This window comes from Pyrgilauda ruficollis, unplaced genomic scaffold, assembly GCF_017590135.1.
Source record: "Pyrgilauda ruficollis isolate IOZ18807 unplaced genomic scaffold, ASM1759013v1 scaffold139, whole genome shotgun sequence".
NCBI lineage: Eukaryota > Metazoa > Chordata > Aves > Passeriformes > Passeridae > Pyrgilauda > Pyrgilauda ruficollis.
Genome location: NW_024512432.1, coordinates 642,780 through 655,655, shown reverse-complemented (window position 1 = coordinate 655,655; position 12,876 = coordinate 642,780). Strand labels below are relative to the sequence as shown.

At 47.5% G+C, this 12,876-nt stretch overlaps 1 protein-coding gene across 9 annotated transcripts in view; it reads right to left on the bottom strand.

The window, feature by feature from the left end:
- Window positions 1-12,876, bottom strand: part of SLC4A4 (solute carrier family 4 member 4) — a 134,970-nt gene that overhangs the window by 73,056 nt on the left and 49,038 nt on the right. For 8 of the 9 annotated variants that reach the window (XM_041459670.1, XM_041459667.1, XM_041459673.1 and 5 more), the window contains exon 3: window positions 7,608-7,787. In XM_041459670.1, the coding sequence (XP_041315604.1) occupies window positions 7,608-7,787 (180 nt within the window). Of the gene's footprint in view, window positions 1-7,607; window positions 7,788-12,876 lie in introns of those variants that run through there. The other variant, XM_041459675.1, reaches the window with a different exon arrangement.

Genomic DNA, 12,876 nt, shown 5'->3' with positions numbered 1-12,876 from the left:
ATTAAGCATTAAGGTGGCTTAGGTAATTATAGTGGCACATGCTATCATCAGTTCAAGACACAAGATTAACACAGCAAGCTCCAGTTAAAGCAGGTCTTCCCCCTACCAGGAAAGGAACCAGCCTCTTTTTTACTCTACCTAAAACATAAACAGCCTACCCTGACAAAGTGGGAATAAAGACCCAGCAAAATCTTCCCAAAGGCTCTCTGCTGGTACTGAAACACAGAGGAAGTGTCAAGCTGAAGCTGAAGAACCACTTTCAATCCACCAAGTAGGCAGTTACACACCCTGTGGCTTAAAATACCATGTGAAGGTTACACTGAATTATTTTCTTCTACATCTACATGACTAATTGTGTCCCCTTGGGCCAAGGAAGATTTCTAAGAGAATTGCCTGGTCAGGAAAAAAGCAGCAAAGACCATTCTCAATTAAGGAAGGCTTAGTCACAGATCTAAGAAAACATGCTGTTAATTGAGGCAGAAGTGACCAGTAAATGAAAATACTGTGTCACTTAGACCTACCCCAAAACCAAAGGATTTTGAGACTGAACTTGCTTTACAGGACATTTTCTCTGTTTTGCCCAGACCAAATTTGTCAAATAACTCCTGTTATTTTACCTCAGACTTTGCCACAATTAATTTAATATTAACCAGCTGGGGTTTAGGGATTTAACTCCCTTCCCAAGAAGAGGTTACAGCTCTAGAAGAATCTTAACTTTGACTCACCCCAAAACTATTTCTATCAGTTCTTCAAATTGTAGACAAAACTTAGAGGTGTGGCAGGAGGGTGGCAGCATTCAGGTGGGAGAGCCAAAAGGGCAGCAAGAAGTGTTTGGACTTCTTATTCAAATTCATTTCTTTACTTCAGAGCTGTGGATCTTGATCACTTCAAGTTGACAACAACCTAAGTGGAATTGCTCAACAGCCCTGCTGTCTGCATTGGTGTCACTGCCATGGCAACTGCTGTGGCTGTTTTTTAATGATGGGAAGGGTGGAAGCAGGTTTTAAAAGCTCCCTGAAGAGCTGGCACTGTGCCTTTAAATGCACTGCCCCCAGGAATAATCCTCACCAAAAGCCCATTATCATTTTATCATTTCTCTGTTCCATTCCCCCTTCCTCCCCCAGGGGCTGCTCCTTTCAGACACATCTGAAGAATTCAGACCTGAACAATTTCATCCTGGTGTCTGCACAGGTGGAAAATACTCCTCTCTACAGCCACAACATTCCATGCCCAGGTGCTTGGGACAGTTTCACATGGCACATGACAGCAGACTCCCTTTCACTCCCCAGCACCACTCTGGCACCATCCCAGTCCAGGAACACTGAAATCCTGGGAATACAAGACTCTCTAGATCCTCCACGACACCTGAGGCACCCAGCAGCCTGGCTGCAGCTGGAGGTGACTGACAAACACTGAGTGACACTGGAACACAGTGCACAGGGAACAAGTCAAGCTGCAGAAGGGAATTTCAGCCTGATTTCTTGTGAGGAACCACGCATGATGGCAAATATAGGGCTGGGCTGGTTCACGTGGCTGAACAGTCCCTTCCAGAGGGCATCTGGTGGCACTTCAGAGCCTGGGGAAGGACAGAGAGCCTGGGGAACACTGCTGCATTAGGGTGAGATGCATTTTCCCATGCACGAGGCCCCTGACATGGCTGTCCCCCTGGAGACTTCCAAGACCAGCTCCCAGGACCAGCCAAGGGGCAACTGGTGGCAGGGGAAGTGCAGATGCCACGTGCCACCGGCGAGCACGTCCGCACACGTGGGCTTCCGTCACAGCGCACGCTGCAGCATGTGTCACAGCTGAGGTGGCCACAACACACAGAGTGTCACCACACAACCTCAGAAAGCTTCAAGCCATACTGAGTAACACCACAGCACATCGTGAGCAAGGAATGAAAGCGCCATGCTGTACGTTCTGCATTTACCCAGAGGAGATGGACATTCAGGGTAAGCACAATGTAACAGGTTTTAAACAAATGGAAGCCCTGATGTGGTTACCACATGCATAAGTCAAAGTAAAAAAGAAAAAAACTCACAGTTTCAGGCAAGGATTGTGGCAAAAAGAGCATTTTTTAAAATTAGCTGTCCAAGTGAAAGCCAAGTGTACTCTTGCCAAGAAGAAAAGGAAAGCCTTTGCCTAGGGTGATAGGTCACATCTAGACCCAACCTGATATCAACATGTCCCTTCATCCTGCCCAAGTGCCTCAGTGGGGGCTTTGCAGTGAGGCCACAGGAATAAGAAAAATGCCATCCTGACCCTCTCCTGGAAAAAGAGCTGGAGTAAGCAAGGGGTGAAGGCAGCCAGGTTCAGCTGCTGCTGGAAGCACCCCTCCAACACGAGTCCCTTCTCTGTCACTCCCACACCTCAACAAGTCCTAGCTGCCACCACTGACACCCTCATGGCTCCACGCTGCCACAGGGCAGGGTCAGATTAGACATCAGGGACAAACTCTTCCCTGTGAGGGTGGGGAGGCCCTGGCACAGGCTGCCCAGAGACACCCAGCTTCTGGAAGTGCTTCAAGGCCAGGCTAATGGAAGGTGTCCCTGCTCGTGGCAGGGGCTGGCAGGAGGTGGGGTTTGAGGTCCCTTCCTGCACAAACCACCCAGAGCCTGTGGCTCTCAGGGTGGGCAGGCAGCCAGACAGCAATGCCACCAATCCCAGCATGAGGCATCTGTGGGAGCTGTGTCAGCACCCCCTGAGCTGCCCTGCCCACAGCCTGCCTGCCCCGAGCACCTTCCCATGGCCTTTCCCATGGCCACAGCAGCTGCCAGCCGCTCCGACGGGCCCCAGCCCGGCAGCAATTAGTGCTGTGTTTAATTGCCCTCTGCACTTGCACTGCAGTGGACCTGAGCACAACCCCTGCAGCACTGGACGGGCAGAACAAGGCCTGTTTCAACCGACCCCAGCACCTGGGACCAGACCAGAGCCGCCGTGCAGTTCTCAAAGACCAAAACAGCAAAATTCCCTTCTACTTACAGCAAAGTCTCCACTTTCCCTATGTAAAATGCCAATACAAAAACAATTAAGCTTTGGCCATCCTGCCTGGTTTTTCACTGCTCTCACTGAGGTGAGCTGAGGCTAAAAGCTTTTGGAAAATCCCACCTCATGTCTTGAAAAGTCAGGAAAGAAATTGGATAGCTGAAAAATCCAGTAACACGAACAGAAAGAGAACTCTTGGCACAGCCCTGACTGTGCTGCATCTGCTCTAAGTAGGTTCATTTATTTCCATCCTGTAGCTCTCTCCTGCTATTTATAGCACCTGCCTTAATGAACTTTCAAGGTAGACACCCAGCTTGAGCATTCCTAAAGAGATGTCTAAATATCTTTGTTGCATTAATTTGATCTTTTTATGAATGGACCCTTCCAGTCAGACTGGCACTCCTCACTGGAAATCAACCTCATTCCAACCCCCTGCCATGGGCAGGGACACCTTCTACTACCCCAAGTTGCTCCAAGCCCTGTCCAATCCAGCCTTGAACACTTCCAGGGATGAGGTATCCACCACTTCTTTGGGCAACCTATCAAATGGGACATTGTCCACAATAAACTCTTCCTGCAAAGCAGGCACTCCAAGCTGGGAAGCAGGAACAGAAGTTTACCTGCTTCCAGTGGAAATCTGATCCATCCAGCCAAAACCTCACCTTCACTGCGAGAGATGCACTCCATGTGGAATGGCAGCACAAGCCTCAAACTGCACCTTAATGAAATCACTCCCTACAAACAGGAGTTTCCTCCAAAGCCACATCTGAGGGCTCAAGAGAGGATTTTGACTAAAACCCTTAAGAACTATTGCTGTTGGCTGCAAGAGGAATTCTCTGAGCCAACTGGAAACCTTTATAAAGCTCTGATATATCATCCTTCCCCTCTCTCTTTATATGGGTCCTCTTATCCCTGCTTTTAGGTATTCCAAAATTCAGATTCTGCAGTTATATTTATCAACGTGGCAACATTCTGACACCTCACAAAAATCAGGTTTTACTCTCTTCAGGGCTGCAAGCACTAAGAAATTCTATCCTTGACAGTAAGAATTTGTTACACCCACAAGGGGTTTTAAAAAGTCAGTAAAGTATTGCAGCACCTGGGTTTGGGCCAGGGAGGTGAGCCAAAGTGACTTGGAGGGCAACCAGACAATGAGAAAAAACCCCTCCCCAGATCAAGTGGAGATGCATTTCCTCATGGGAAAATCTCTGCACACCAGTAGTACAGAACGAGGAAGAGGGAAATGGACTCAGAGAACCTTCATCTGCCTTCCTTGTTCCTCCCTTGTCTCATCCCTTGCAAGCAGCAGCAAACCACACCATGCTCTTTGTGCTGACACAAGCTCCAGCTGACCCGACAAGGCAGAGCCTAAAAAGTGTTTCCTCCTGACTGGCCCTAAAAGGAAACCAAGGCCAGGCTGGCTAAAGGAGGTGCTTTTAGGTGAGAGGTCCTGGGATGTTTCACCTGGAAGAGGGATTTGTCATCGTCTGCAGTCCTGCCTGAGAACCAGGGTGTGAATGCCAAAGTTCCCTGAGAGCAGAGACAGCCCCGCAGGCCTGGAATGTCCTGAAAGGGCTCTGCAGAGGGAACACTGCCTTCCTGCCTCCTCCTCAGTCTGTCAAAGTATCCCTGTCTGGATCTGTGAAGGAGGCATGGTTCCCAAGCCGGCATTTCCCCAGGATAAAACCGCTCTGTACAAGTTCCACCTGCCCAGCTCTCTCCAGATGGGAGAGCTGAAGGTTGTCTGTAAGTACCAGAGTTTGGCTTGTTTGGCTCAGCTGGACACAGGCTAAAACAAATATAAGGACTGACACTTCCAAACTGCACCAATTCCCAAACACAGAGGCACAGCTAGACCGGTTTGGAAGTGGAACAAAACTTTTCTAGGGAAGACTTGCATTTCTGGACCTGTTTATTCTACTGCTGGAATCAAGGGACATGTTCCATCAGGTTCAGTTGCTGTGAGCAGCTTGACCCATTGAGTCAAACCCAGACTTGGTCAAAGTCTAATTGCAGAGTTTTCATCCAAGAAGCTGAGAAATCATTTTCAGGTGAGATATTGAAGCTTAGGCTTGTGGTCCTTAGGGACAGATCAAGAATTCCAAGTGATGCACCAAATCACAACTGGCTTAAGCTCTCTACTCAGGAAAAACAAAGGTCTCAACATACAGGACAATCAAGTTGTCTCCTGAACTTCTACAAATTATTTTAACTACATTATTAAAGATTTCATAAATCAAGCTCTATATATTTGTCTTTGTATTAGAAGATAAACTAAATCACCCAAGCTGAATTTGGGTGATTAGACAGTGTCTAATACTGGCCAAGGTGATAACTGCAAAATCAACAAAGAGAAGGAGCTCTTCGTATAAATTAAGGATTTCTTAAACTGAGATACGTTGGACCAAAACTCACAGTGTTTTGATGTCAGACCAGATTTTGCTGGTTTTAAACCACACAGCTCTCACACATATTTCAGCTTCTGATATTCCACACTCTCTACAGACAGCCTTAAATGTATGTAGCACAGTTCATTTCAGCTTTCTCCCAATTCCATTAAAATTGCTGTGCAATATTTCCCAGCACTTAGTTTCCCACCCTTGATCAATGCCTACTATGAGATGAAGATTAAAACCCCAGGGTTCAAACTGAGGTTTCTTGCCAGGATTGCCAGCACTATACTAAGCTGGTACATGCTGCCTGGAGAGAAATGGGCTTCTGTCAGACACACTTGTGTGACACAGCTGGTGGAGAGAAAAGAAAGGCATCACAGAAAGCAAAAGAACAAAGTTCAGGTCAGCTCTGAAGACAAAAGTTTCAGAAGAGGAAAAAACCCAGGGATATGAGGTAACTTGTAATTCAAGACAGTAATCTGAACTTGCCCTCTCCTTTACAGAGCTCCAAGCTACATGAGCCAGCTCGTAAAAAGATCTGGCCACCAGCACGAAACAGCAGGTCCCTGCAAGGACCTGGAAAAGTATCTGGATACCTGAGATGGTGAACAACAGAGAAAGAGCCCAGGGATGGGGGATGAATGCTACTGCACGGGACACCTGGAATATTTATGCGATTCCGCTCCAAAAATCTGCAGTGCAAAGAGGTCAGGGTGGAAAAGCCTATGGGAAAACTGCAGATGGAAAGTGATGGGAAGACTGCATATTCTGACTTGCAGGTTAAGTGCAGGTAAGAACATATTACTGCATAGAAACAACAGAGGAGAAAAACCACCTCAAACCCCTCCTCAAGTGACACAGACACAATGATGGGCAAAATGAAAGGCAGGACATGAAAACCTGATGGAAGAAATGGGTTTTCAAACACAGGCACACTCAGCTCATGGAAACAATTCCCCTAGGATATGATACATTCAGAAGCAAAAAAGGAATTTCTACAGGCCTGGTCACCTGCACGCTAAAGAACAAAGGTATAAACACAAAAATTAAGTTTAGAACATTTGATTTCTTGAAATAATGATATCTTTTGGTATAAAACCAACTCCTGGCTTCTGAGCGCTGACAAAAAACCTTCTTTGGGACAACCAGGGAACAAGAGCTGGGAAGAGCAAATGGAATCTGTGACTTGCCAATACAAAACAAAACAAAAAGAAAAACAGCACTTTCCAGGTGCTGTTCTCTGAAGATGGTAACCAGGCTAAAGACATGACTGATCTGCCTGCCCCACGTTACTGTCTCTATCTACAGCAACTACCCAGCAACATGACTTCAAAATGAGAAATCAATGTATTTCTTCAATCAAGATGCAGTAGTATGGATCTCTCACACAGGAAGCATTTTTCCACTTACAAATGAAGCTCCAGCCATCTGGAATTATCCTGAATAATCTGAGCTGCATCAGATCCTGGGCTGCTCTGCCATACTCAACCCCATCCATACTGAACCCCATCAGCCTACTCATCTTCCCCCTGCTCCTACCAAAGCAGCCATTGATCTGTGCCCAGATTTCAGGACAAGCTTGTGGCCAACACAGAATACAGCAAAGGGAAGGCAACCCTGTGACAGTTTAGCACCAGCTAAAGGTCTCTGTCCTCTGCTTAACAATTCTAGTGGGAATAGAGGCACAGGGCATCCAAAACAGACCTCACCTGCCTGTCAATAGCTAGATATTCAATCCCTAAAAACACTCAAACATACAGCAAAGCTCCATTTGAGTCTTGTTTTTGTTTTCAAAACCTAGAACTGGTTAATTACCCAAGGGAAAGAAGCTGTTAGCACTGCAAGTTAGTGACACATGAGGCTGAAACCACGGGGTGCTGCAATTCCAGAGCGTGTGCACGTCCCAGAGCCAGGGCAGAAGCTGCAATAGATCTACCCAGGCACTACTCAGTCTTTGCCCTTGCTTGCTATCTCTTTACACACAGTGTCAAATTGCTCTTCAAACATTCAGCCTGTTCCTGCCTGGCATCCCTCGAGGGCCAACTCAGGTGATACAGAAGATGAAATGTCTGCTCTGGCCTGTGCTTTTTCCAAGCCACAGCAGCTGGCTCAGACCACTCCAACCCTGCAACGTGAGACCATTGTTTTTGTGGGTCAACTTTCGTCCTCCACGAGCAGATCCTAGACAACAGAACATTGTAAGGACTGACAAGTGGAACCAGTACTCACTGAGTGGTTTAAGGATGCTGCTGCTTGTCTCATCAGCGTTTTCCACGTCTGATTTGTCCGAGTAGTTCTCCGAGATTTTCTCCTTTTCTTTCTTTTCTTTGTGCCCAGCTCTTCTTCTGTGACGCCTCCTCCGCCTGTAGCTCTTCGGCACGTGGACCCCGATGTAAATGGTGTGGTGACCTGGGGAACACAAGCACACCAACGTTAACTTCAGCACTGTGCAGTTCCAAATGGTTTGGGTTGGAAGGGACTTAAAGATCATCTCATTCCAAAACCCTGCCACAGGGACCTCTTCCACTAGGGAAGGGACACCTTCCACTAGCCCACGCTGCCCCAAGCCCCGTCCAACCTGGCCTTGGACACTTCCAGGGATGGGACAGGCACAGCTGCTCTGGGCAATCTGTGCCAGGGCCTCAGCACCCTCACAGGAAGGATTTCTTCCATATGTCTAACCTAAACTTCCCCTCTTTCAGTTTGAACTCATTACTCTTTGTCCTATCCCTGTTTCACTCCAGAAGGCAAGTGAACTATCCCTCTTAGCTGGCCAAATGTTCCGTAGTTCAGTTTTTCTTGTCTCCAGATGTGAGCTTGGAGCTCTGTAGCTACCATTTGGAGAAGTATTTTTATCCCATCATTTCTGAGAGCACGTGCCAGTGCAGACTCGGATAACTGTTGTCCTTGTGACTCATTTAAATACAAAAATAAACCCCACAGAAGGCCATCATAGTCATTCTGTAATATCGGACAGAGTGCTTTTCAAACACATTCTACACTAATTTTTCCATTTGTTTTACCAAATACACTGGCTGAACTTAACAGCTACCTTGTGCCAAGTGATTCAGTTTAATTGAAGAGCTTAGACCAACAAAATCTACATCACTTGACTGTGCAGTCCGCTGTATAACAAGTGTCAAAGTGCCATTAGGAGCCTCACACAGGTGCCACTATAGAGGTCCCATGCTCTAAGTACCATCAGGGTGTTGTTATAACACAGCAGAGGAGGAAGGACTACTCACACAAGCTCCTATCAACTCCTACTTGACACTTTCTAAAATAAAAATTCACAAGTAACAGAAGAAGTGCCCAATCTCATAAGCTGGCTGTAAATCCCAAGGATGCCCTTGCATTGAGACTGGGATTTCAAACTAAAGCACTTCAACTACACTTGCTAATGGTTGTGCCTATTTGTGTCTGATAAAAATGTTTTCTTTTCAGGGCTTTCTGCACTTCTGCCAGCTCGGGATGAATATCCTGTGCTTACAGAAAGCACTTAGACACTGTCTTCTCTGCCCAGATCATTCAGACATCTCACTGTAAGCTATAAAAGCAGCTCTTACAAAAGTAACTCCTGAGAAATGAGAGCTGGATTCTGTACTTTGGACCAAGTTGGGTTTCCCCTTTCCATCCCAGAGTGGCCAAAGGGAGTTTCAGATGAACAGACTGAGTAAACAAATTCATCTGAATGAATGACCCACAAACTAAACATGTGTCTCTAATTCCTCCTTGTGATAAACCCGTAAGTTTAAGTCTTGGCAACCAAACAACTGAAAATTCAGGCACAAAATACTCCATTTTCTCTAACTAACTGATTTGCCACTTCAAATTCCACACACTCCTGAGGCCAGCTGTGAGGCCTTTATTTTGCATGATTCAACCTTTATTTTGCACATTTGCTCATCTTGTTCCAGCCCCTGCCATGGGCAGGGACGCCTTCCACTACACCTGTCTGCCCCAAGCCCCATCCAACCTGGCCTTGGACACTTCCAGAGATGGAATAAAGAGGATTCTGGAGCTGAGCAGGGTTCAAAGTCAGGCAGTGGAACAGTGACAGAACAGGGTCCTGCATCTGCTGCCTCCTGTCAGAAGGGCCACCTCTGAGGAATGGGATCACACCGCAGAGGGAAAGGGCAGAGCCACAGAGACATCTGCAGCAACACCTCCCAGGCTGACTGGTGAGGATGCAGCTCAGCTCTTGCGTGCCAAAGGAAACCCAGAAAGCTCTTCCAGCAACTGGGAACATCAGCTTTAACTGGCAGATGGCCTGAGCACCGCACAGGGACGGGGAAGGGGAGATCTTATCTGAGCACCAGCAGGAGCCGGAGGGTGGGGGTGACCCCAGACAGACAGGGCAGTGCTAGCCCTTCCCAAGGGATTCTCACACCCAAAACTCCATCCAAAAGCCTGATGCAAAAGGTATCTGTGTTAAACAACGTTCCCCTTTGAATCACTGGAATTCTGTGATCAGCTTGATAACAGAAACACATCGTAGTGAGCCTGCAGTCTTAATACTTTAATATGCTGCCAACAGAACTGGACAATCTCTTTAATCTTTGGACCACGTGTGCACAGCACAGATTTTGGTAACATGAAACTCACTTGTATATAGGCAGGCAAACATCTGCATTACTTTGCTGCTTTCCCCTGGTCTGAAGGCAGAGATTTATTTAATGTTCCTTGCTGTGCCCCCACCCCATCCCCCCTTCCCTGACTGCTCAGGGAGGCCAAGCAAGACATTTTCCTTCTCCATGTACTTGAAGTGCTTGGCATCTGTTTATATTGTTCCAAACGCTGAGATAATCTTCCAGGCTCCCTTCCCAAAGCGCCTGGGAGGAAACAATTGACACATAGTCTCAATGCTCTGGGCTCCTGGGACATTTCCGACTCACCAGGGGAAGCCAGCCTTTCCCATGAGAACCACTGCCTGGGAAGCACAACGTGACACAGGGAGCACGGAGCTGAGTGCTGAGCTTGGGGTAACCCAACCTTCTTCTCTTGTACAGCCAGCACAGCCCTCCCCAGGACATCCACGACCCTCTGTGTGCACCTCCTGACACCAAAACCCCACCTGTACCACGCACACACCGAGCTGCAGGTCCTGGTGGCACCTGCTCTCCTCTCCTGCTCTCCTGCTTCTTTGGACTTACGCTGATTTTTGTGACCACAGAGAATGCTTACTGTGCCCCAAGTCCACAACAAAATCGTTTCATCTGATTATTAATAAAACAAAATGCAGTCATCATCAGGTTTTCTCCTGGAAAAACTCAGTTGAAACCGCGTCTTTTGCTTTACTAAGAGCTACTGAAGAAGAGCAGCTCATGACTCAGCACCCAGATTTGGAGTTTGGGCACAGGAGACTCGCTGAATCAGTTCTACTGATGAAAACCCACTTGTGTATCACCCAGCTGAGGTTCTGTGAAATGCAGCATGCCCTCCCTGCCTGCAGGAGTATCTGCTCATCATCATCATCAAGGCTAGGCTGGACAGGGCTTGGAGCAGCCCAGTCTAGTGGAAGGTGTCCCTGCCCATGGCAGAGGGGTGGAATAAGATATTCTTCCAACCACAACCATCCTGAGAGATCACTTCATTGTGATCCTCTCTATTTTTAAGCACTAGCTCTTTTTTAAAAAAGGTACTAGGGAATGGTTTTGGCTCAGCAAAACCAAAACTCAGTCACTTGGAGACAGGAGCTGAAAGTTATGGGATCAAAGGATAAAGTCTGCCTGCTACATCTAAGAAGGAATCCTTTCCACATGACTGGATTCTTGAGACTCAGAGCGTGGTAAGACCAGCTCATAAAGAATCTCACGCTGGCACCTTAGAAGAAAACAAGATCAAAATCTAATATTAAAAATGTATAAAGGACTGAAAATAAGCTGAGCATTAGCAGTTTTCACCCAGCCCTTGTTTATCCCTTTAAAGACTCCTTTGCAAAGAACAGGGAGAGTCACATTAAACCTGATCAGACTCCAACAGGTCCATGTGGTTACAGCTGGCCACAAAGCCAAAATCATCTCCACCAGCTCTGGTCAGATATTTTGGGCCACCTGAAAAATGAGCTGTGCTCAGGATGCCCCAGCCATGTCACTTAGAGGCTTATGGCATGGGGCTGGAATGAGATGACCTTGAAGGTCTCTTCCAACCCAAACCACTCTGTGATTCCATGAAAGATGGGACCTTCTCAGCCCATTTTCACAGCCCAGCCATCAGTCTTATTCCCAGGTGGAACTGAAAGCCTCAGGTCCATCTCAGCCCCATCTAACATCTCTAGATCTGCTCTTCAGTCACACCAGAGGGGCCACGTCCTTCGTCAGCAGAAGATGGCATGGCTTTGTGCCCAAGGAGGTGTCAGCACACAGCCAAACCCACAGAGAGAGGTGGCACCAGCCAGGACACGGCCAGGATCACAGCCACGTCAGTGTGCTTTAGAGCACCTGCTTTTCCAACCTGGGGTTGGTGCAAAAGGTGCTTCCCATTTTGTGTGAGAACCAAAGAAAATTAACAATACAAAAAAAGCCCACGGCTCAGGAGGACAAATAAATCAGGGGGATGATCCATTTTAAAGGGGAGATACTAAAAGTAGCGCTAAGGAGGTCCCAAACTAAGCCCTGCTTAGTTTCAAATCAGCTCAAGAAATAAGAACAAAAGGCCACGCCGTCACGTGCCGGGTGCCCTTAGCTCTACCTGGTTATAGAGGGGTTTCCAGCTGCTGGCAGCAGCAGAGGGGCAGGACCTGCACCCCAACCAGCTGCCCCTTCCAGGCCACAAGCTGTTCTGCACCCCCAGGATGGGATGCACAGCCAGCAGATCTGCTCACACCTTGGCAGAAACAAGGAACGCAAGGACCTCCCCCAGCACTATGCAAAAGCCACAAGCTACTCCCATTCATGCACGTGGACAGAGACACTGAGTCTCCAGGGAAAACCAAACCATCATCAGTCCTCTAGACAGGATGCCCAGGCACAGCCCCCCCAGCAGTCCCCACAGGGTTTTCAAAACACGCTGGTATTCAAGTGGCCGATTTTCCATGCAAGTAAAAATCCAGCGGTCAGGGAAAAGGCAGAAGGATTCACCGAGCGCGTTGTGGAAATCTGAACAAAACTGAATGCACTAGTTGGAGACAGATCAAATCCAAATCCCTTCTCCTATAAAGAACAGTAGTATGCAATTAACCAATTCTTCTGTGTTGTGGCAGTTTGCCAAGGAAAAGGGTCAGCATGAATCCATCAGGCGATGGGAACAAGGACCATAAGGCTGAGTAGCAGGTTCACGGACCTGTGATAAATGGCTCCTGATAAATGCCATCAGGAGATGAGTCTGCCATGAGGGAGAGACAGGAAAGGGCAAAACATAAAACAGAGGCTTCAGCAGAGACAATCCTGAGCTACTATGCCGTAGAAAAATGAAAGGAGAAGTAACAAGATTAGAAACATTAGAGATCTCTTCCAGTCTGCCAGCCCCAACAGAAGAACCCCAAATTCATGGCTTAGAT